Below are 26526 nucleotides of genomic sequence, written 5' to 3' on the forward strand. Positions count from 1 at the left end.
CAATATGTATATATATATATCTATTATTAAATAAATAATCTTCAAATGCGATAATAAAGTCACGAACTACTGTTCGTTATCTTATTTATAATATTTATATTCTTTGTATTTGCATTTCTTTATATATATTTATATATATATTTATTCATTCTTTATCTGTATGTATATATATGCAGCTTTATATATTTATAGTGTCTTTTCCCGTTATTTATAAACTATATTTATAGTGATATATATAATTTAATTATAGCTGTGTGTGCTGAGACTCGCAAACTGGTAACCATTCGTTCGTTTTCTAATGAGTTAAAACGCGGAGTAGAGTTTCTTGTCGAGTACCTTCTTTCTTTCTTGCGCCCTGTTTTCGCATTATCTGGACGTCGCCTTCACGATTTGCGTCCAATCTTCACGATCGCGTGAGGATCCTCTGTTTTTCGAACTAATCGAAACTCCAGCTTCGCTAGATCTTTCCAGCTCTCGATAATTTTTTTACAACTTGTCGACTCGACCGGCCGTTTCCAGGCCGTTCGGTCGGAGATTCTCGAGATCACGCATCGACCTACCACCCCTCCTAATCCCGAGAGGTGACCTCGGACATTTCACGTCAAGAGATCCTTCTGAGGTCGCGCCGTCTCGACAAAATCGAATCGGCCTTGCGGGACCCAAGGTTGTATATCTCTTTTTTCGAGGCCCCTGAAGAGGAAGATCCCTCGTCTTCAGTATACCGGATAAGGCGGCCTGTGCGGCCACAACGGCGGGATCGGTGGTAGGCTTCCGTTCCAGGATCAAGTATCCTTACTGCTAAGTGAAGAGTCCTCATCCTTGATCACTGGATATGGAATGTCCAGCTTAGGGCCCTGCTGCACCACCACTACGCATTTCCTCATGTGCTTCTCCAGCGTGCTCGGCACCGAGAACGGCATGTCGCAGAAGCGACATTTATACGTGTCTTTGCCGTGACGGCCATGGGTCTTCATGTGCCTGGTCAGCTTCGAGCTCTGGGCGCATGCGTACGAACAGAGCTCGCACTTGTACGGCTTCTCGCCGGTGTGCGACCGCCTGTGCACCGTCAGATTCGAGCAGTTCTTGAAAACTTTGCCGCAATACTCGCAAGTGTCGTTTCGGCCGCTCCGCTCCTTCTTCAGCAGCGGACTCGGCAGACCCTGAAGCGACAAACTGGACGTCGTGGCCTTGGACACCTTACGAAACTCGTTGTTCTCTAGGTAATGCGGACTAGGCAGCCAAAGACCCCCGAAATCCGGCCCTGAAGATCTAGGAAACCCCTGGCCGGAAAAAATATTCGGCGTCGTTGAGGAATTAAAATTTGTGGGCGAAAGAGCACTCTCCTTCTCCTTGTTATTGTTAAGCGAGTTAGTGAGGTTGCACGGTGAGTCGGTTTTCAGGAAACCGCTGCGATGATTTTCTTGCAACGCTTGTCGATAAGCCTCTGAGTATTGAGCAATGTTACTCAGACCGAACTTCTCCATGAGATCGCCTACCAGGCTGGCCGGTTTTTCCACCCGACCTCCGCTCTCCTCTCCGCTCTGCCCTTGAGTAGTGCTTAGATCCTCCGGCGTGTTTTCCTCCGCGTCCTCCCGCTCGTTCTTCTGCTCGTTCTCCTCCATCTCATCCAGGTCCATGTTCTCATCGCAGCTGGACCCGTCGTCCGGCACCGTTTCAACGCTGCCTTGCGGACTGGCGGCCGAGTTCAAGTTCTCCTGATGTTCCTTCCTCATGTGTTTCCTCAGCTCGGCGAAGCTCGCCACCTCGATCTCGCACACCTCGCATCTCGACGGCGTACTCTGGACATCTTGCGTGCTTTCCTGCTGCTGGTATTGCCTTTCCTTGTCCCGATGACTGCGACGATGAACGATCAAGTTTGATTGGAAGCGAAACTTTTTGTCACAGACCTCGCACGTGTACACGGTCTCCGACGAAGAATCAGTGATGATTGGCGTAGATGCTACCGGCGGGCTGGTCTTTTCGCTGTCGGTCGAATTATTGTTGTTGTGATGACCCACTGGGCTTTGACTATAACAGGGCGGCGAGTTCTCTTTTTGATGACTGCTGTGGGTTAAATTCGCGGGATTAATTGAGGCCGGACTAGGCGGTTTCACCGGCTGTGAATGGGGTTGCGATTGTTGCTGCTGCGACTGTTGTTGCTGTTGCTGCTGTTGTTGTTGTTGCTGAACACTGCTGGCGACGGGGACTGGCGGCACTGGCGGCACCGGTGGAGGTGGGGGATTTGCTGTAGGATTACCGCTAGGTGTAGGTGGAGCCGCGCCTAAGGACGGATTAGCGAGGCTCCTTAGGCGCGCTGAGTAAAAATCCAGGTTCGCTTCGAGTGGTGGTGGGTGTGCTTGGCCGGCGAGGCCACGGCCGTGTGATAGCTCGGCTAGGTTCGCTAGGTTCCGAGCGTTGTTCAGGGAATCCAATGAGCTGCGCACCAGTGGATCCCCCAGATTTAAACCGTCCATCCCGCGAAGCGGATCGCCCAGATTTTGCAGATTCCGCGTAGCAGTCTGCAGTTCCTGAAGACCTCTATATCCCGCCAAGGGATTCAGGGTGAGAAAGTCGGGCCTGAACATAGGTGGGAAACTTCGCTCCAAGTGTTGGGGTAGCCTCAAAAAACTGTGGAGAGGATCGCCCACCAAGGACGAGGTCTGAAGCTGCTGTCGGCTACCGCTACTGCCACTCGTATTTGTGCCACCGGAAGAGTTCGCTGCCGAGGAACTTCCGGTGGACTTACCGCTTAGGTTCAAATGATTTGGTGGACTTAGATGGTGCGCGTGCGTCGGCGTAGGCGTCGGTGGACTAGGCGCCGGAGTATTCGACGACGAGTTCGTCGACGAGGAGGAGGAGCAGTAGAGGCGGGCGCCGTGCATGCTCTGTACATGCTGAAGGAGCTCCCACGCCGAGCACAGCCGTCGGGAACATTGCGAGCACTGTAGCCACCTTGGTTCTGAAACAGATATATCGACGTCGTGGTATTTAGGCTGGCAGTCCATTGTCTTTGCACAAGAAGAATTTTGTTTTAGCATTCGAGAAAATTTAAATGTAGCGAATTCTCTGCAAAATTTACGAAACAGTTCTGATAAATTCATCATTCACACGGAATTGTGAATTCAACTCTTTCACGGGCTTTCGAATATTCTTTGTATAATTAATCTCGAATAATATCGAATACAATATACATTATCTTTTAATATCTTTAAAATTACTTTCACACAGAAAAGTTAATGTTATTCATATGAAATTTTAATTCTTTCGCTTAAACGTTCTTATGTAGAGGTACGGTTATTTTAGAAATTGAAATTTATTTGTAAATAAGGAAGCGAGAGAAAGAGAAAGAGAGAGAGTTGCGTTGGCGAGGTTCTAATATAATTTGACGAGTTATAACCATGAATGAGATGATTATAAGGCTCTAGATATATCGTAATAATCTGACGACAGGATTTGAAGCTTCACGGTAATTTCGCGAGCATGTGACGGCAGCCTCGTAAAACCCGCACGTACACACATAACATGTGCGCGTACATGCCCCCGAGCTACGCTATCAATTTTTCGAACCACCCTTAATTTCGCGGAATCGGGACAGAGATCGGACCCGGCCGATTGAATTCGGAATTCAAACGGCGCGTCTGTGTCAAATTGCGGTTCGGCTCGGCGAGTTGCGGGGAGCTTAAAAATAATATCCTCGTCGAACGGGGCGGTCGACGGGGAGCGCGGGAGGAGGGAGATCGTTGCGGGCCAACGGGGGTCGGTTACCACGGCATGCGGCTGAAACTGACCCTTAACGACTTCTCGACCCTCCTTCCCTATGGCGCGCGCGAAAGCTTATGATGCGGGAGAGGGACGGGTTTTGAATTTCAATGTTTTTAATCCGGAATATCAGATTTTCGGCCATTTTTCACGCCTCGCGTAGCGCAGTAGACGCCCGTTGTGCGAGTCTGTGGGATTTTATTAATTCGACGTCGCCTCGACGGCGGCGGGAATGAGAGGAGACTGTTGAAAAAAAAGGGAGAGAAAGACCGAGGATGCACGCACCATGTGCTTAAGGGCGACCCTCACTTTGCGAGTAAAAGCACCGCGGAACATTACCCGGGCAGCATATTCTCTCGGATCACAATGTCGGACGTTACGGGGGTTGAGGAAAAAGATTTAAAACGTCTTGAGAAACACTACGAAATCGTATAAGGCATCAATTAATCATTTTTATGAAAGTATTTTCTTGCAATATATGTTGTTTTAATTCAGTTATTGTATTTTTTCCCCAAAATTTCTGTTTAAAATATTCTTCATGAATACAGGAATGAGAATAGAACAGAAAACAATTACACAAACTTTTTACAAAATAAAACAGTTTTTAAGTCGTTTTAATATTAAAGAAAACAATTTAGCTTCTCTCGAACTCTGCCACGAATTTCTTTCTCTTTTAATTCGGCAAAATCGGACTTGTCGAATTTGAGAACACGAGCGTCTCGCGCAGACGAATAAATACGCACGCGGCATTATTCAGGAAGAAACTTCTTAGACGAGATAAATACAAGCGCGTTGTAGCGGGCAGGGGTATACTTCCTCTTGTAAGAGATTAAAAAGTTCAGGACTCGCCTTCTCCTCCCTATTGTACCTCACTGTCTCGCGGTACTTGGACGACAGGAGGGAAAGTCAGCCGGAGACAAAAGGCTGCAGCAAAATAAAGTGGTCCTAATTAAATGGCCGTTCGGGATAGGGAAAGATCTTTGTTAGAAATAAAGCTTCAAGATCGTCTTAAAGCCGAACGATCGCCGAGCAGTGGCATCTTTTTTTTGTGTATTACACTTAAAAGCATTATTTCGATAGTGATTATAACAAAAAGTGTTTCTTTTTTAATATAGTAAATAATAATATCCACTAATTTAGTTAAATATATAACAATCGATTTAACACTGATATTACACGAATGATATAAATATCCTCAACGAATTTTATTTTAAAAATGTTATATGTTGAATCTCAGAATGTTATTTTCCCATGTTTTTTCGTATAATTATAATACAATTTTGCATTTTGATGTGAAATTATTCAGAACAATTCGTAGAAATGGCTTTGAGAGATCGGCCCGATGACGATGAGCAGGATGCGAAGACAATGAATCTTAAATAAAATTAGGAACAACGTCGACGCGCCGTCAACGAGTAAATGATAGTTTATCTCGCGACAATACACAATGGAACACATTTCGTTGTATGTAACAAGGTGCTAACTAGAATAACGAGCCCCGACAGTGGGCGAGAGACTTTTCTTCCTCGCCTTTGCTGACCTTTCACCAGGATTACGCTTGCAGCGTTTACGCGTCGCAGCGATGGAATGAGAGAACGCTCGTCGCAATCTCATCTCATTGACGCGCGCGATTTTTCGATTGACAGAAAGAACGTGGAGAAAGTCGGCAGAGGAACAAAGATCGTGAATGAATAGGCGAGATATCGTCAACGATTTCCTGAATTACTAAGAACTTTGCTCGAGGAGAAAAGTATATATAAAAAATATAAATTATTTCAATTGCATAATCGTATTTCTGACAACTCTACTTCAACTTTCTCAAAGAATTATTCAATTAAATTGTACTTTTATAGAAGTTTCATAATGTTTCTTTTTAATTCGGATTTCAACTTGCCTTAATTCAATTTTTCTTGAAAAATTTGTGATACAGTTACATATGATATTTATTTATTTATATACCTTTTAGATAGATAATATTTGTTATAAGTTATTAATATTAGATATTAAATATTTTAATAATGTAATTCAAAGTATTCTGAAAAAGATAAAATTTATACAAGTATCTAGACAAAATTTTCTTAAATCATGAAATTTTCGAAATTATCTTTTTCAAACTTCGAAATATTCTCAAGTCATCTTCAGTTTGATCCTTCGACAGAAGGAACGTGAAATACGAACTGGCCCGAAGTTTCGGCTTCGGGCAAAAATTAAAACATATGTGAGGGAAAGAGAAAGAAAATCATAAAAAAGAATAAGGACAAGACGGTCGAGTCATCCCTGAAACAAGCGGCAGAGCCAAGTGGTAAAGCGCGAAAATTTGGTGTATTGTTTCACGCTTCGAGCGTTCACCACCGCTGCTTTTCCCTCGCCCTCGTCCTTTCTCGACCAGCCGGCTCCTTTTTTCTCTGGAAGTCGAAAATATTGCCGACTTCCCCGGGGAAGGAAGATGCCGGCGGGAAGACGAGTGAGATAAGCAAGTGCTTGAGCATAATAAAGGTGTATCGATTCACGACCCGGCGCTTTTCATATGCAAACCTCGCGGGTGGCCATCTGTTAGGATTATTTCTTCAGATTTTCATGACTGTGTCTGACGAGAAATGGCTGGCTAGCTGGTTGCACAATTCGGGTGCGCGTTATCGCTCGCGATGACTTTTTTATCGGATAGGTGGAGAATTCAATATATGTATATTGTATCGTCTCGTAATATCGTACAGTAGATTAGTGCATAGATTTTTTTTTAAATCAACTTTATTTATGTGAAAAATAATTAAAGCAGTATGTAATATTGAAGTAAAAATTAAGACAGTTCTCAATTCGATGTTATATTGCAATATAACATCGAATATAGGTTTGGCTCTTGAAAAAAACACACGTGAATAAAATTATTGATCGACGAATACGTACATATTAAAATAGAATTTACATACAATTTCAATATTTTTTAAGACATACGACACACATCCGCGTAGAGAAGGTTAAAAATCGAAATAAGATTCGTACTCAGAAGAGACAGCAGAATCAAATGAACAATATGTCTGCACATGAGACTTGGCCTTCCGGCGGTAGTGACCGACCAATTTTCTCCAGAAATTGCCCGACAAATTGGCCTATGCGACGTTTACGGGCAAATCGTTCGGAACGCCATTGTTTAACAACGATTCGAGAGTCCCGGTCATCCTACGAATACTTCCTTTTAACCCTTTTACGGGAGACTTAACACGAACTTAAATCCCTTCCATCAATTTTTTTCAAAATAGTTTCCATAGACTTTTCAAATTTGCTTCTCTGATATCGATATATTGTATAAACATTTCAAGTGAATTAATTTTTGCAACAAATAAGATAGCGAGAAATTTTCGCGCGATAACTAATTAATCATGATAAAATATCGCGTATCAAACAAAATCGTGATAATCAAAATATTCAAAATGTATATTTTAATTTTAGTTTAACAAAAGTCGTTTAAATTAAGTCAAGCAACTATTATAAATTTTTAAGGACTCTGAAATTATAAGATCATTTTTTTTTATTAATACTCGAAAAATTCATACGCAGGTTGAAAGGAATTATTTGTGATTACACGTATAAGCGTAAGTATTATGCTTGGTTTCGTGCATACGAGCAAATTTTAATCGTGTAAAGGACATTGTGTCGCGCTCTCGGAAATCTTTTTAGACGGGACACATCTGCCGCTCAATGACGTCATGATACACGCATACATGCGCACACAAACCAACACACGTAAAGGCCTTTAATCCGGAATGGCGTGTGACAATATTAAAATATCGATTAGCTAACGTATGCGACGTATGCACTTTGTTGTCGATACAAGGGCTGCACTTAAAAGGGACAACGCACAGCGGATCATGTCCACGTGGGTAGTTTGCGGGTGATTTTAATCATTTTACTGGACCTATTAATTAAATAACCAGCTGAGATAAATATCACGCAGTAACGAGAAGTGTCCAACATGTACCACAAAGAATTAATAGTAAACAAAGGAGTTATATAATATAAAAAATAGTAGAATATACGGCAACCTTTATTAAATTAAAATGTCAAAGACATTTCAAAGAAATTCAAACGAGGCAATTTATTATTTTTATTTTTATTGTAATTTATTATTTTAGAAATGCGAATTGATTAAAATTATCTAATTCATTTCTTTTCAAAATTGCTTAAATATAATATATATGTATATTGCGCGTGTGAAACAATTGAAATAGAATTTAATTAAATATCAATCAATATACAAATATCGCATTATTAAAATATTAAAGAAATCGTATGATTACTAATAATATCCGTTCAATATCGTGTAACCGTAGCATGCAGATTTTTTCCAGTGAATTTTTATTTACGACCTGTTCAACCCACCGCAGAGTGTCGCGCGACAAAGAGCCAAAGCCGTTAAAATCGCGAACATGTCGACCGGCGCGATTCCATCCTCTCTAAACGAATATTCGAATGGTCGCGTAACATACTCCTTGTGGTCACTACAATTCCGCGATAGGATTGGTCAGACAGTGCTTCACGAGCATTTATGTCCTCCGTTACTCAGTTTGTCCGTCTAAACCGCAAATCTTGCGAATGGACCGCCTGCTCGCCATTAACCCTTTCAGAGAGGGCAGAGTCTCAATTTATTAAAAGAAATTTATTATATTCGAGTTTTTCACGACTTGACGCGCGAGGAGAATATGTCCCTAAAGCAAAATACAACACCGAGAATGTACATGAAATTGAAGTTTATGTAATATAAGTAAAATCAAATGTATTTAAAATTATGGGCATACTTGATCTGAAAGAATTGAGAGAGCGATACAAACAAAAACATGAAAATGCTTGAGAACGTTGAAAGCTTGGGAGAAATCTAGTGCTGTCTATCCCTCATCGTGAGAGATTTGCCTTTGCAGCTACTTCGATTTTCCTGTAGTGCATCACCGGGAGAAAGAGGAAAACATGGATAACGGACTCGTTTTACGGCACAAGGACGTAAGGGAAAAAAAAAATTAATCAAAAAGCCACTCGACCTGGTAATTTAAACGCGTCGCAGCGTACTGAAGTCGTGTATATTGAACTTCTGAGCTTTGTAAGCTTTGATGACGTTCTTTCCTCTCTCTCTTTCACTCTCGCGAGCTTTCTTTTACACGGGGCGCGCGAGGTAAGTGCAAAGGAAGCGAAGAACGCAGCCACCTCGTCATTGTCAAGAAAGAAAGAAAGAAAGAAAGTAAAATATGAACTGGAGTAGTCGAAATGGAAGTGAATTTTTCAAAGAATCCGTACTGACGATACATGTTAATTTCTTTATTAACGCAACACTCACGTATCGTTCTTTTCACGAGCCCATCGACAAAAGAAAATAATATTCGTAAAATGCACGCGATTAAATTTTACATTACATGTATATAAAATATTTAAATTATCAAAATAACTAACTAAAAAAATGAAATTGCGATAAAGCACGAAATAAGATATAAACAGGCTGGGTCGGACGATACGCGTGATATATAGCCGAAAAAGTTTCTGACGCCGGTTCTTAGGCGTATCGCTCGCACGCCGTTCTTGTCGACTTCCTTCCGCGAGAACGGAGGAAACGGAAGGATGAAGGACGAGAAAGTTGCAGGATCCCGAAACCCCGAGCGACAGCCAATTCGCAAGCAATTCTCCGCTCACCTCGGGCGGTCCGGGGAGCCGTCGACTTTGCTAGGAAGGAAAGGATAGGCGGGAGGGTCGGAAAGGAGCCATAAAGCTGCCAGAGAAAAACCTCACCCACGGACGGGAATTAATATTCCCAGACAAACGTGACAGATAGATCAAATCTGCATCTCACCGGGAGCGCTGGTTGGTGTCAATTTCGACGGATTATCGCTCCTTTTTCGTCGCCCTCTCCGCCGTCTTTTCCTCCTCTACCCTTCAGCCTTTTTCCGTATATTGTCCGTCACGGATCTCCAACGCTGTTCTCTTGCGCGACGCGCGCTCTGCTTGTTCTCTATTTTCGTGCATTTATTACAACCAAATTTTCCCGAAATCACGGATTTCTTCACAGACATGCATCTTCTCCGAACTCAGTTGCAGGAAAATGAAGAAAAATGTATTCTACATATTTCTGGAAAACATTCCGTACGAAAAAAATATTGAATCGTATTGCCAAATTTTTCGGTGTGTGTCTCATAGTCGAAAGAACAAAAAAAATAAATAAAAATATCAGAATCACTGGAAGGGAGTTACAATACCGGTCCGAGTGCCGAGGGTCCTGGCGCATCCTCTCAATGCCACCCCTCGTGCGCGTTTCTGATACGCGTTGCTTTTACCTGTTCGCACGTAACGCTCGAGACTCGATCGTCTAGCATACACCGGCGCTATACGCACACGTTCACCCATATGGGCACGCTCTCGCGTGGACGGCTCGTGCGGACCACGTGGCCGAACAATAGGACGATTCTAATTGGGCTTTTCGACGTGGTTGTCCGGTAGCAAAAAATCCGACAAAAAAGGCGACAAAAGGGGCTTAACCGGCGGACGAACGGCGGGATGAGCACGAGCGAGGAGTATTCTTACGGCCGTGGACCAGTTCGGAAAGGGTTAACTCTCTATCTCGTTGCCGGAACGTGTAGCTAGCAAAAGGGGGTTTGGGGCGAGTGCCACGGAGCGTGATGAAACTTTAAAGAGACACCGATGTGCAGCCGACGTGCTGCTCCTCGAGAGACACAATCATGTTCGACCGCGATAACCGCCCTCGTTTCTCGAGGCGATACAAATTTACTTTCACTCTTCGATTACAATTTTTTTCTTTTTTAATGAATTCTTCATTGCAAAGATAAGCTTAACGATTTAATTTAATATTAACGAGATCAATTTTTATTTGCATAAACCGAGGAATGGATTCATATGCGCATATATCAATTCATGATTCTTAAGATTATTAAATTATAGATACAATTCTATGACTACAAATTAATAATTGTATTATAAATAAGATTTTCATGAGTTTATGGATTTATTACTAATATTCCTTAACTGTTGAAATTTTTAGGATATTATTCACACACGAAAATTTTTTCTCGCATACGATTGTAAAAGTAATTTGATTGCAAAGGAAAATAAAAGAACTAGCGCTGACTATTAAATAATATAATTCCTTTTCGTAATATTTTTTGTTTCTTTTTTTTCCGTGTTAATACAATTATCGTACAAAAATATAATAATTTACAATAAAAAAGGTCCAAAATGAACAGCGCGATTTTTCAATTTCGTTTCGATGTTACATAAAAAAAAAACGCGAAGAAGATATCGTAGCACTTTCATATCCAGAGTGTCGCGTCGCCGAATGAGAACGCTCGCGCGTTAAACCCTTCGACGTACGACAATGTACTGCTCGACAAAAGGGGGTCAGAGGAACGGCGGGAGGGGAGACACGAAGGGCAGGTTCACCCCAATCCCCCGGGCGGGCGGTTTAAATTCAAAAATCGAATCCACCGATCCATTGTTCGTGCCCGTTCGGCCAGGTTCGACATCACATGGCAGTCCCCTATAACTGTACTTTAAAACACCCTCTTCCACCCCTTTTCAGCAAACCAACAATTCGCCAAACCAGAAAGATTTCGAAACGGCACGATAGCGTGTCCTCGATGCACACCTACTATACGATGAGAAACCCTGACATATTTTCTCGTTCTGATCGTTGCCAAATTCAGAATCTACGATGCAAAAGCCGAACGCGAAATTGGGAAGCGAAACTTTGAATTATTCCATAAGAGTTATGATTATTTCATGACCGGATCACGTACGTTGCACATCTCATTTCACAACACGATACAATCGACTGAGTCTGATAAAACGCTCCAACATTCATTTTTATTACTTGAAATACTAAAAAGTCGAGAAAAACAGAGGCGCAGAAATTTACCGGAATTGACTGTGTTCGTGTCGGCGTCCACGGACTCGGTCTTCTGCTTCTTCGGAAGTTCCTCCTTGTCCTCGTCCGGTGCTTCCGTCCGTCTCTTCGGCGTCGAGCTGGCGCTTGCCTTGAGGTCGATCGGACTTCCGGTATCCGGTCCCGGGCCCTGAGGCGTCGGCGGACTCTCCAGTCGGCCGCTCCTCTTGTTGATGGGCGCCGAGATGCTGGGCACCGAGTTCAACTTGGAGTCCGGATCGGCGGTTTTCAGGGTGAGGGCGTCCTCCGGGTCCGAGTCCTCCGGCGCGGCCGTCGCCGGTGGACTGTGGCAGCCCTGAAGGGTGCTCCGACAATGATTGACCTTGTGCTCGATGAACCGGACGATCTCTCCGAGGGGGTAGGACGCCCTGCAGCCCCCGCATTGGACGGTGTCTGGGGACGTGGTACTTTGCGAGGTTTCCGCTGTAACAGAGAAAGAGATATATCTCATTTAGATGCGTTGGAATTTTTATTAAGTGGATGACGAGTTAGTTTGATTATAAAGATGTACACGTAGCTTGGAGTTTACTTATACTTTCTTTTATTTAATTTTATGATATATTTGACTATTATTATATTTGACTATTATTATTTTGTGTAACATTAACGCATCAACCATTTCTGAATTATTAATTGATATAGATATCGCAGAAGTATTCAGTAATTTCAGAATTTATCGATATATTTAATGATTTTCGGAAAATAGAGCTTTAGAGATATTCGTGTTTTCTATCCGCAAAATAATTATAATATCATATTTCAACAATCAACATTGTCGTTTAGTTGGAAAATATTTCTTTGTATCAGTAATTATAAAGTTATTCAAATGATGCAGAATTTGGTGATATATACACAATGTGTTCAATTTTGTTGTACAATAAACAACATATTAATGCAATTGCATCACAAAAAAATCTTTTTCCGACTCCGATTACGAATTGTGAAAGCAGTATCGGCTTATTACGTGTTATAGATACCATTATATAACCAAGTGTAGACATATGTCTCGCGCATTATTCATAGCGGGGCATTAATCATTACGATTTACGATACCTATTAACTGACTGCAGCCATAATACCGTGATGAGATATCAAAACGAACGATTCTATGAGCGTTTCGTTTCGCCGGTAGCCGTAAAACTTATGTTTGTGTAGATATGTGTGTGTATGATAGAGCGATTAATTGAATTAAGTAAATCAAAACTAGATCATCTACATTTTGCCGAAAGCGAGTTTTTAACGAATTTTTAATAGCGTGTTTGAAAACATTTTTTATTACACGTTTTGCTATTACTTCTTTTCACTCAGATGATGAAAAATATATCAATACCCAATACCATATATGTATGCATAAGTAAAGGAATTCATTTATCTTTTCTGTAAAATTTCGGTTCTGAATTAAAACGGCCTCTTCTCCTTTTTCATGATTCAATTTTCGCTATTTCCTTTCGACGATAAATAGACCGCAGACGGTGTTCGCCTAATCTCGGCAAGCGAACTTTCCTCGTAACAAACAGGACTAATTTCCTCTTACGCAACCGTTATAATTCACCGTCGTCCGAGGGGCAGAGGGCCCGAGGTCAGCCGCAGACGTAACAATTCACTTTTGAGTGTCCTTCAGGAGAAACTACAGCAGAACTCCTCGCGACGTCTTATGTCCTTTCTCTCGTATGTTTCGCGCATTAACATAGAGATTGGCAGGCGGCCTCATACATCGATCTTTCCCTCGTCGAGTTGAGTATCCATATCTATCCGAATGGGGACGCCGAGGCTCGCGACGAAACAAGAAAAACCCTCCGCCGTCTTGGCAGTCGTTTTCTGCCTCTCCTCCCCCCCTCCCACCCCTTTCATTTCCGTCTCGCCCTTCGAGTTTTTCCCTTTGTCTCCATTCTTGTTACGTATCTTCGTCTCACTTTCGCCGTAGTGCTTCTCGAGGGATCCTCTTCGCTCTTCTCTTTCGTACGCTTCTTTTTTTGCAGCTTTACACCAACCCCTGTTTGTTTACCCTTGGCTGCTGGCTAGGCTCTCCTTCTTCGTTTCTCGCTTTTCGTCGGTGCGCCGAGACGGCGTTCGATTCTTTCTGGGCGGAGCTCGCTTGACCATTGGCCAGAGCGCAAACTCGAGTACGTTTCAACCCTTTAGGGCGCGAGCTACACCCCGATCGGTGGGTTGAACTTGAGTTATAGTCGTCTTTCTCTCAGCCAATTAATTATAGTTATTTCATATACCTGTAATTATTCTTTACCTATCTTACAATTGTTTTCTTTTGCATAATAAAAATATTTTGGTAGTTTATTAAATTTATATATTGAGACAAAGTTTTTCTAATTGTAAGATTTTTTAACTATAGCGCGTGATAATAAATCCTTAAGATTTTTAGCATCATGTTTTACGTTCATGTATTAACGAATATATGAGAATTTATTGAACATAAAGATTATCCTTCGATCTATTATATTTGTAAATTTTCTCAGCATTTTGAAAAATAGATATTTCTTAATGACATCGTAAAATCACTATAGCTCAAACGCTCGCGCGCAAATATAACTCAGCAATATTCCATAACAATTCGCCGATATCATGAATTCGATGTACCTTCTCGACACAACAATCCAAGAAGCTATGAAAATATTTTCGTGAGTCCAAAGATATCGAGAGATTTCGATAAGAAACTATTTTTTGGCCCTTTACCATTCAGAATCGGTCCGATTCGACTGTGAAGCCTTTTTTCGCTGCTATCTGCAACTTCTCGTTTTTCACCGGATGACGGTAGCAGGAAGCGAGATAAGTTCGCAAAGTCTCAGTGTGTGTCGAGACTCGTGTTCGGACGAGACAATTGCGCCTCGACGACGTCCTGCATTCTTCGTAGGAACGCGAGATTTTAATCGCGTTTGCGTCCGAGATCGTCGTTGACAATCGAACGCGAAAGGAAGAAGGGAGCGAGAAATAACGATGGTAAAAATCCGATAAAATTTTCAATAAAACCCCTGGATGGTAAGGCGAGGCGAGATGTCTGGTTTGTGGTTGTGTTGCCAGTGAAAAAAAAAAAGAAAAATCGGTCGAGCTGGATACGACGGCCGGCGAGAGCGAAAGGAAGGAACGGTGAGTCGCCTGAATGGACGAGCTCTCTCGGATCCGTTATTCGCCTACGATTCAAAAGCGCTCGGTTAGAAACAAGAGACGCGCGACCGGTCGTTAGCGACAATGGGCTTTTGTTTTTTCGGGGGCAGATGTTGGACCAAAACTGTCGGCAGCGTAGAGAACCCTCCGCAACCCCTGCGCGAGGACCGGCAGCCTCTCGCGAGCTTAAGGTGAGCGAAGGAGGAAGGACGGGGCAGACACGTGTCTCTTCGCCACTTCATAAATCACCCGCCTATTTATCCGCGTACGTCCTCTACCCCCGTTTACTGTCGTTTTTTTTTAACGCAATGTGGCCCGCAATGTATTTAGTTATATTGCATTTCTATTGGAATCTGTTATTGGAAACGTTATCACTCTTTCTTTAAAAAGTGCTCTAAAACGATAATGCATGTTGCTATAAATATTTGAAACTACGATAAATACATATATTATTAATAATATAAACATAAAATTAGTGACAAATCGTATGGAAAGCTAAAAAAAATGTTAACTTCTTCGCAAGTATTAAAATTTTTATTTACAATTTGATATAAAAAAATCAACAACCAAGAAAATTATAGTGCATTAATTTAGAAATATTCAGTAAAATATATCTTCGAAAAACATATCTATTTTCTGATAATTATTTTACAAAGCTGCAACGAAATGCTTATTAATAAAATAAAATGTTTCGTGTAAAAAATAAGAAGCAAATTTCATTATCAACATACGGAAATATTAGATTGCGTATACAACATTTACACGGGACACATTTCTGATTTTGATGACGACAATTACTTGCCGCATAAAAATGAACGCGGTGGCATCCGGACGAATCACTGTGTCACGGGTAAGGGGGTGAGAGAAAGGGGAGGATGTGAATTGCCGGGAAGGAACATAACGTAAAAATATAATATTGCCCGGCGAATCTAAGTTGGATTGCTTACAAATTGGCCTATACATCCGTAATGTTGCGATCACCAAGCCCGGTGGCCCCTATTGCGGGCGTCCTTGTAATTTCCATCTACGAGTGGGAAGGACGCGTACTGGAATCTCTGCGGGAAATGTTCCGAGGTTATTAGTTTTCCACATTAATTTTCCTTCTTATGTCCTTAGCAAGATACGCCAAGCCGGTCGGAGAATCGATTCTCCGCAATAGTTCACGTACGATGCTATATCAATTGTTTTAACATCCAACGTAGACAAATTCAATTTTTGGTTGAAAATCAATCTAATTCAAATTTTATCATTTACAATGGCGATATTTTCGAGATGGATTTAATCGCGAGATTATAAATTTTCTAGCTATGCTGTATATGTGTACAGCATTATTATTAATTCTTAAAAACGCATTTATAAAGGTGAAATTAATTATTTATTCTTTATTTAGAGTTTAAAATTGAATTTAAATTTGTTTCTAAAGATCGAAATTTCTGTGAAGGAATATATTCAGCCCCATATTCAGCGTAGGCCTGTTTACTCATAGCCTAACATCTGCATAACTGTCGCTAATTTCACAATAAGGCATTAATGATAATTCTTTGCATTGTGTTCGACCATCGGAAACTCATGTTCGCTACAAGTCGGCGCGCACTTTTCCACGACATTTTCGTTAGATCCACGCGAGTGCACATCGCCTGCACACAGAGAAACGCGGGCGAAGATATCCCGAGGCGGTATCCTTGTTAGGACATCCGTCCTGTCAAAACGTCCAGAGGACACATCGAAGCAATTGAATTACGATCATCCCCAGGGCGAGTTCCGACCGTAACCAATAATTCCATTATCCATTAGTATTGGGTCGCAGCAATTTCCTTCGCCGACCGAAGGAGGCATCGGACGCCACCGCCGACGCCGCCGCGATGGTACGTGGCAGCCGATCTCCCGGCGAAATACGGAAACCGATCGGGGAAACGGATAGATTCCCGGCACACGTCCGTATCGACGCGCGCGAGATGGACAGATCCGTGACGCGATCGCAAATACCGTCTTATCCATAATAGAACGTCGTCGCGTCATTTATCGGCGCCTGGCACGTCATACTTTCGCAGCTACCTAAAAATGATTCCTTCTATCGTAATTTACTGTAATCCGATATAACACGGTGGCACTTACATTCTTAAAATCTTTGAAATGCTTCGAATCAATTCGTAAAAAGCATAAATTGTATAACAATGCCTTTATTGGTACAGCAAATCGAAGATCTGCGCGCCAAACTCAAGCGTGAAATTGAAATCTTAAACATGCTCTTTATCATTACTCGATGAATCGTGATAGCATTCACGTGAAACTCTCCAAAATACCGTCTCAAATTAACGTATCTCCGGTACATCGGTAGCAAAATGATATTCACGTAACTTCTTCGTGACTCTCTTCGTCGCAGGTTATCTGCTTATCGTCGCTGTATTTATGTCTTGCGCAAATCGCGCCTGATAAGAGATAACATCGCTTGCTTAGAAACTGCCGACTTTGCTCATATCGGCCATAATTACCTTTGTGCGCCATTGCCCGAACGTCCTGCGTCAGTTATTACGTTACGACGTAATCCGAATATTCCTGTCGCGGCTAAATTCACTATCAGAATCAGTCGCGAGGAACAATCATCGCGCGCGCGGAGACTCGGATCCGATTGAGCGCGACGCGAAATCACCGTTTCTAGCGGGGCCCCCCGTCCTCACGGGCGCGACGCTTTCGTTTGATCTTCGGGGGACGCGGATCGATTCTCATTGCCGTGCACGAGATCTCATTTCGCCTATGCTCGGATGCTGACTGGAGCATCGGGACGCGTACAGGGCCGGCCAAGGGCCCCGACAGGATATCAGAAGAATAGAAAGGACCTACCGGCATGCCGTACCGTTGGAGGGGGCAATTTTTATACGAGCCCCCACTTTATATTCTGTCGTCCTCTCTTTCGCGCATTCTTTCTTTCTCTTCCTGCTATCTTCTCTCCGCTCTCTCTCTCTCTTTCTCTTTTACAAGGACAACACCCTTCGCCGTCGAGTTTTTCTCGCGGGGTCGAAGAGTTTTTCGAGTTAACCCCGACATGTTCCACCACCGTACGCGTTTCGTTCTACTCCGTACAAAGGATCTAAAATGGCGCTTAGCGCGTAGGTCGTTTTTTCTCTCTTACAGGACCTTTCCACCCTGTCGCATCTCGTCTGTATGTGCGTGTGCGTGCACGTCGTGAAAAAACAAGACCAAGACCAGAAAAACGAATCCGTTTGTGAGCGCGAGCTAGGCTTGAGACAGACCAATGGTTATAAGATCTAAAGGTCCATCGACCTCGCTCCTCACAATTGGATCGATTTTTTTATTTCGCCGTAGGTTTTCTCGAATTTCTTTGGCCACCTTTTTCAATCTACGGGCCCTCCTCCTGTATCTTCGATATCACAAACGGTACCTCTAACGGGTTTTCTCTTTTCAAGCGCAATGGAGGTTGAACGTATTTTTTTTTAAGCCATCATTGACCTCACTCTGAAGAGTGAGGGTGCGTTAAACCGGGTGACTGCAGGTAATTTTCCGAGATTTCGAATTACGTCCGATAAATTTTTATGGGTTGTTGATCTCATTTGTGCTAATTCATTTTAAAAGAACGGTAATATTGAAATGGAGCAAATTAAAATAATCTTGCAGCCAGAATAGTATCCAGAATACAGTCTATAAATGCGCCTTATAAATGTTGTAGAATATTAGGAAACAGGACTAAGTTATAATAATACACATGCTATTTTATCCTTGCTAATCGTGTTCTTAAGAATGATGATATTAAAACCGTATGACTGCAAATAATTTTCTTGAATTCTGAACGATATCGAGATGAATGATGCAATTACATTACATGAATATTGCAGAATAGAATGTCTAATTTGAGGTGTGCAGGAAATACGTCATTATCGATCGCGTTCCCGTGTAAAAATGATAGAGTGCAAATCTACTATGTGACCCGCATGATTGTTAAATACTTTCTTTGGTTTCAAATGTGCATTAATTTTTTTTAAACATCTCTGAAATACTATAAAAAATGAATTATTTAGAACCATTATATGATCAATTTAATATTTAGTAAGTCATCATTAGATATAAAAGAGATTTGATAACAATACCGTCGCATATTGTGATTCGAAATTTTTCCTAGTCACGATTCACCCCCGTAGGAAACTGCTTTTATGCTCGATAAATCGCACGATCCTACAGAACAGTACCCTCGTCGGAAAGTGGAGCGTATCGCCAAGTCGTACCAAAATATCAGCTCGATCTCAAGCCGAGCCACGAGAATGTGTCCCGAACAAACGGGTGAAATCAGTGACCACATTGGATATCAGAAAGGCCTCGGGGAGATCGGAGCCGCTAGAAAACTCTACTCTTCCACTGTTCCGCGCTTGGCGACCAGACGGTTATGAGAAATATGAAATCTGGTTCTCACGGATTCTGAATGGGGTACAGGCCGTCTCTCTCGCGCGCATAGACGCTCGCCGTCTCGCTCGCTCGCCGCGATCCATCGCTCCACATGCGCGTATCGTGGGAGGATCTCGAGACCCGCGGGGTCGCCCTTTGTGAGCCCGCCAGCAGGACATTGTCCATTGAGAGAACGGGCAAACAGGTCCTAGAGAGAGAGTTGACCTGTCCCTCCCGTCCCTTTCATTCGCGCTACCTTTCAAGAAAAACCCCTTTCCCCGATTTTTCGATCAAAATAAATCATACAGGCGTACAGTTATGCGTTCCGCGAACATACAGCTGCGTTGCTACGTGACACATGAAGGCGGCTGCTTGGACATCGCGGATTCCCTATATTCGCGCGTCTCTCTCTACCTCCCGTCCCTCCGTCGTGCCCCCGTCCCGTTGTGTTTTCGTGAGTATTTCTCAGACGTGCATGGCCATGCGTGGCCTTTTAATGCGGCGGCGCGATGCGTTTCACCTTTCGTGAGACTCAGCTTCGACGTTTCTCGCATCTCCGTGGACTCCTGGGAACTTCGTCGTCGTCGCGTCTCCAATCGCCGCCGCGATCGTTTTCACAACTGTGCCGCGGCTTTATGGCAGACGTGGGAAGGCGACCGGCGATACGTAACGAAAAAATTCCGCGCGGTTTCAGTTTCAAAATTTCGCAGGATTACATTTCAGCGCCCGATGACGATTAATTGACAAACAACCATTAAGGATATTACACGATAATGTTGTTTATTTTACAATAATGCATGGGAGGTCTGGAATTATTTAGAATTATTAATCTGATTATCGATAAATTAATGTAGAATTATGTAGAAAATTTAATAAATTATGTAGAATTTGCGTTGGTGGGAATGTATGGTTAAAATCCTGATAGGCCGGTGCTAACATCCCTATTCAACTAGGACCGCGCGGACATGTTTTTCGTCCAATGATGATGAAACCACGCACCGGTGATTCGCTTCCATGTTGGCCCACCGTGCCCGACAATGACGGAAAAACAAACGGCGGGCGACGAGAGCGGCAACGAGGATCGCCAATGGGGAAACGCGACGAAACGCAAAGCGCAAAGCCGCGCCGTGGCTTTGTATTGTCCGGCACCGGTGGTTTCACCCTTTTCCTCCTCTCTCATCTGCTTTCTCTCTCGCTCTTGCCGGTTAATTAGAAAGTTCCGCGGTAAAGAGACGAAAGAGGGAGGGAGGAAGGGAGGGAGGGGGATAGGGAACGGCGGCGGAGGCTGGGGGTTTCGTTGTTACATTATTCAAAACGTTCCTCCCCCCCTCGCGACGAAACTCTGCGCTACGCCACCGCAAAACATCCGAATGCGAACTTTTGACAACGCGCGAAGTGCCGAAGCGTGTCACGCGAAATAATTAACGATCGCGCGAGTTTTCTCGGGCGAGAATTAATGCGCGCGTGGCTCGCGACGCTCTCGCCGTAATTTTCGAATTGTGCGTCTCGCGACGCGTCGCGCGGAGATGCCATAGTTGCCGAACGTCATACACACCGGCGCCTCGATTCGCGAAGTGCAAATTTATTCGCGGCACGACACTTCGGGACTGCCGAACATTTTGTTTTGTAACTTTCCGTACCCGCGATTACTAGACCAAAATTGCTATATATTATTTATATTTTAACAACGCGAAACTATATATTACTTCTTCAGAGAGACTATATCCGTTAAACATCTGGATCTCTTTTTGTATTACTTTATCTATTTTTCTGCAAAAATTTGCGAAAATTCTGAAACTTCTTGTCTGATTATTCGAAGTAATTAAAAACAAGTATAATATTCTTTTAAAATTATATCAAAATACTTTGTCGACATTTTATCGATAAGTTTTGTAGCAAATTTTATTCATGAAAATATAACTTATCATGTTATGATGATTATACTGAGCGTAATACATACAACAATTTTGCCGATTATTGATAATTGATTGACGCGAACGGAAAATATTATCCGCCTCTTGCGTTAATAACGAATGGTGGCTTCGCAGCCATTGTAATTTTCGCGCGTCGGACATTAAGTGCGTAAGAAACTGTGACCCTAATCTCGTTTTTTTTTTTATAATAGTCCTGCGTCCGGGGCCTCCTGCAGACCTGTCCCGCAATTGGTCCGGTCCCGTAACAATGGACTCTGCTCGACCAGTCCTTCTTTCTTTCTCTCTCTCCTTGTCTCGATCGGACTTACTAAAAATCGAGAACCCCGCCGTGCAATTCTACGTCTCGCAACCAATCGAAAGCCCTCGCGTTTCAAAGCTGACGCTTTTTCCACGTTTTATTCCGCCTTCGAGCAGTCGAGCAATGGCCGGACGTGATTTCTCGCGACGCCTTTTGTTTCACCGCTTTGCCTCGGTCCCGTCTTTTTGACCATTACGTCGCTCCTTTATGTCGCCCATTATCGCCTCGTCAAAGCAAATATCCGATCTTGTTCGCCGACCCGAAAATCACGTTCGACAGCGTCATTTCCCCTTCCGGTATTCGATGACATACTCCCTATGCCATAGATCAAAGAAGTCTAGACATTTTAATATGATTTCTCAAAATTTGACAGAAATAAATATATTTACTTACAAATATAAAAACGAAGAATATTAACAAAAAATGAATGCCATGGTCTTTTAAACTCGATAAGATAATGCGTTAGTCAAAACTTCGGAACGAAATATTTAACGAGTTTGCTCTTAATCTATATAAGTATATTCTACTCCCTTCTATATAAGTATAATCCTGAAACTTCATTTTATTACGAAAAGTAGGATAATCCGAAACTTATATTCGATGCTTTGTTGTATTAATTGCTGATTAGCTGAGTAGTTCAAGGGTTTTCAAGAAAAGACTGCAATATGAACTTGTATTTATTAGAGATATCACAATTTGCATTAATTCTAACGCATCACAACAAAAAAAGAACGTAATATCAAAGTGATATGAAAGGCTTAATGCTTATCGGCACGGGGGTCGGGGATATGAACTATACATAAGATTAAGAATTCTAACGTCGAGCAACCCCACCGCATTGTTGTTTCATTATAATGATTCTCTGCGCGGAAACATTACGAGCGTGGGGACAGTTTCGGAGAAACTCCGACTGCTTCAGACACTTTCTCGGTAAATACGACTTCCTCAAGGTCTCGCCGACGCGACCAGGAGGCAACGAACCCGCCTTAGGTATCGAACGCGTATGCGCCTCGCGTGAAAAGTAATGTTCAAGGACGCGTCATTATGCGGGAGATCCTTTTTCCTCCCTTTTAATTACGCGCTTCCGGCACTCCGTAGCGGCGTCGCGAGTGTTCCCATTAAGAAGCGGGAAAGTAGCTCTCCGGTCGAAGTTTCTGCGGGGCCAACGCTCGCCGTGGGGCCGAAGGCGAGAGAGTACGGAGGAAAAGAGAGAGAGAGAGAGAGAGTGAGAGAGAGAGAGCGCATAACTAGATCCAACCCGACAACGACGAGTCCAAGGGAATATCTATAAAAGCACCACGTTCCTCCCTATTCCCCTGAACTTGGTCTCCAACGCGTCGTATTTATAGAATGCCGCGAGACGCCGTGTATACGCACCACGTGGTTTACATACGCGCGCCGGTCGTGGAGGATTAGATTATAACGGGTGGCCACGAGGAAGGAAATCCCTGAATCGGTAGCCTCTGAAAGAGGCTGTGCCTGCACATGCTTTGACACACACAATATAAATTATCACTCCGTTTAATGCTGCTCATTATAAAAAAAAAACTTAGTACATAAATCATGGCTGGTTCTGTGAAACATATGTAAATATTTTTTCAAAATTTCTCCGCATAATTATAAATTTGAAGAGTAATATTATTAATTTTTTTTATTCGTTAACTGACAACATAGCAAATTATAAATCACCATAAAAAATAATCGTATTCATAATTAGTTCGTAAAACAAAGTGCTTGTTAACGAATAATGAATGACGCGGTTATTCGTCACACGCTGGGAAGACAATAAGCAAAACCGTGAAGTAGCTACGTTCATGCGACGATGAAGTCGAGAAGGGGCCAGATAAAGAAGCAATCTTAATTAGATTTGTCTCACGGATGCACTTGTGAACCGGTCAGATCGGATCGCTTCACTTTCCACGGAGGGAGACGCGCAGAAGTGACCCTTGTCAGGTGACCCACGAGGTGTCGTCGATGATCGTCCGGAAAGGGGACCGGCCGGCCACCTTGTACTTCCTAAGTGGAAGGAGGCGCTCCGTAGTAGTGACCCTTGGTCAGGTAGCCGGTGGAGAGTCGGTCCATCCCCTCTTCCTGCTTACCGACAAGTGAACGGCCGACAAAGCGTATAATAATACGAGCAGATTATCGTTTCGAAAGGTGTTCGCACCTCCGGGAGGAGGGTCTCGGACAATAGTGGACAATGGACCAGGAAACCGACACCGCAAACAACATAAATTTTCCTCGCAGCACCTCCAGCGTCGCCGTGGACAGTCTCGACTTACCGTAGACGGACACCTCCGTGGCTCTTCTTCCCTTTTTTTTTACAAGTGCAACCCGATGCTGTCCCCGGTGGGACTTTTCTTCGGGGGCGACCGTCCTTCTCCGCGGCAAGACCGGTCGGCCACCGTGGACGCGCTTGTAAATCCATTATTTTGAATAAAAGTCGAAAAACGACCCGATCCTCTTCAAAGTCTATTCTGTCCCCTATAGAATCGTTATTTGAGGGGACAAAATATTTTCGCTTGTGGCGACATTAAGACGATGAACGGGGGATTTATCTGCGGCGCGAATTATTTCTCAATCTCCCTATTTAATCTCTTTAATAGAATACTTTCCATTCCAATGAATATCTCAATAAAACTGTAAATCAACTTTTTTTCATACTTTGCATATCGCCAACATTCTTTAATTATCAGGCAAGTTTCCAATAAGTTCTGTTTCTTTTTATTTCGCATAAAGAATATGGATGTGGAATCGATGTGAAAAAAGTGATTTCTCGAAGAATATAGCGTAGTGACGATCCGTCGCGCATCTCAGATTTACTAGTTTCACAACATATCGATCGTATTCTTCCTTTCATCATTTATATTCGCATTCGTCGTGAGAAGACGGCTGTTCGCGCACGGTTCCCGCGATCTTAACTCCTTTTTAAGGGTGGGTGTACCACGGAGGCCAATAAGCCGGGTCGACGATTCTCGCGAACGAACCAGACGACATCGTATTTCAGCCGAAATTGCCCACCGGCAGATTGGATGGACGATATACAGCCCCCGTTGTTGCCGAGTTCGGCGAAGACGTGGAGAAACTGTATCGACGTCGTCTGTCCTGGCGGTAGGACCAGGAGGATTGAAGGAGAGTCCAATGAGTAATTAATGCCTGTCCCGTGTAGTCTGTCCCATTTTCCCCCGTAACTAGTTCGATGTTCCGTATCGGAAACGTAGTTTTCCGTTCTGCACTGCTTCAACCTCGCCAGTTTCTTTTCGGTATATCTAATCGCAATAATTAACGTGGCGCGAGCTGGCCGGGCTTGCACCGCGGTAGATTGAGAGCAAAGAGCTTTAATAATTTTCGCGCACCATCATATCTACTAATTTTAGTGATCCGAATTGACATGACCGGAATTCGTAAAATGAGAAGATTATTTAAAATTAATCGTTAGCGTTTATTCTTATTTCACTTTGTTCATCTCGCTGCTCTCGTACGGACAGCTTTAAGTTTCTACGGTTTCGGTATTTTGAAGAAAGTCATTCATTTCTTATTCACGCACCGTTTTATTCTCACATTACCTTTTACTCTATCTTACGATCTAGATTATAATTTAAATTTGCGAAAGCTTTCTCCTCTGAAAATTATATATGCGGGAAAATTATTTCATTCCTTTTCTTCTAGCTGAGAAAAAAGCTCATCAGGATCAAATGTTAACATTCAGTAGCGAACATCAATGCGACATCAGACAGCGTGATGTCAAGTGGTGCCATCTCGATGTTGGTCTTTGAACCGACTGATTTCTTGAATGCATTATTAATTAAAATATACTAATGAGAATATCGTATCATTAATTTCAAGTGGCATTAGTCTGCGATAAATCAATAATAATATCTCTATTTAATTTCTCTTATTAGATCGATATATGTTATGTGACAATTGAATTATTTGTTCATCAAATATAATAAGCTCTTCGATATTAAATAATATCATTTTCGCTTGAAAATTTCGATTCGATTAATATATAATACTAAAATCCTAAAATACAAATAATGATAGTTGAACACTAAGATGATGGATACTCGCGAGATTCTACTCGATTAAATGAAACTAACTCAAAATTTGCATATCTTATCGAATATAACGTTTATCTACATGTGTCTCCTTCGCAAAGCAAGCTTCGCAAGTTGTTTCTTCAATCGGCGCCATCGTGCATGAAAAATCGAGAGTGCCTTCGTCTTACCTGGTCGCGTGCTGGATCCTGATGCAAAGGAGAAAGAAGGGAAAGAACGGAGAAGGGGGATCGTGAGAGGGAGACGAAGGAAAGGGTTCGCCACGCGCCCGGCGCCCTAAAGGTTAATCTAGAAAATCAAATCAAAGCGGTTTTTTTTGGTCGAGGGACTTGCCGGAGACGCGCTGTGGAAGTAAGAGGAGAGGATGGATCCGTAAGTGAACGGGAGGATGACGTTGAGCGAAAGGAGACGCGAGGAGGAGACGAAGGGCTTCCGACGGGCCGCGCATCAAAGACAATATTCAACACGTACACCATACGCAAAAGGCGCATATGCTGCGCACGTGCCGGCAGGGGGCAAAGCTTTAGCGCTCTGTTTGCTAAATAACATCCTCGGGAGTACCTCGAGACTAGATACGGGGCGAGCAAGAAACCCTTCTCGCGGGTCAGCGGGTGTAATTGCGCGCTTATTAACCTTTGCCGCGCGGCGTCTGCCTATCAGAAGAGCTCCGCTTTAAATTAACATAATTACCTTTCATGCGTTCTCGAACTATTTCTACGCGTTAATACACTGAATATTGTAGAGATATAATTACATTTTCTGGACAATTATCATTTTTATAATAAATTAAAATAACTGACTTTAATTTTGACAATTTCTCTGAAAGATAATACATCGGTCGGGAGAGAATTACTTGGAAAAATATTAACGCTATTCTGTGCAAAAGTAATTAATATATCCTCCTATTCTAAAAAAAAGCATGTTAAGTCGATAACTCGCATTTTTCGAAATTATTTGTTGCCACTTTTCTGTGATGCTGATTGGTTATCACACTATGCTTACTTCGTTGAGCGGCTGTCATTAGATCGG

The 26526-nt window shown here is 42.8% G+C and overlaps 1 protein-coding gene across 1 annotated transcript in view; it reads right to left on the bottom strand.

The window, feature by feature from the left end:
• Positions 1–760: 760 nt before the first annotated feature.
• The window catches only part of LOC105452687 (B-cell lymphoma/leukemia 11A), a 32486-nt gene continuing 6720 nt past the window's right edge, over positions 761–26526 (bottom strand). Inside the window, exons 2-3 of the mRNA XM_011694026.1 lie at positions 11666–12115; positions 761–2959 (exon numbers count right to left, since the gene is read on the bottom strand). Of these exons, the coding sequence (XP_011692328.1) occupies positions 783–2959; positions 11666–12115 (2627 nt within the window). The 3' untranslated portion in view covers positions 761–782. The remainder of the gene's footprint in view (positions 2960–11665; positions 12116–26526) is intronic.

Source organism: Wasmannia auropunctata, unplaced genomic scaffold (genome assembly GCF_000956235.1).
Source record: "Wasmannia auropunctata unplaced genomic scaffold, wasmannia.A_1.0 LD336026.1, whole genome shotgun sequence".
Taxonomy (NCBI): Eukaryota; Metazoa; Arthropoda; class Insecta; order Hymenoptera; family Formicidae; genus Wasmannia; species Wasmannia auropunctata.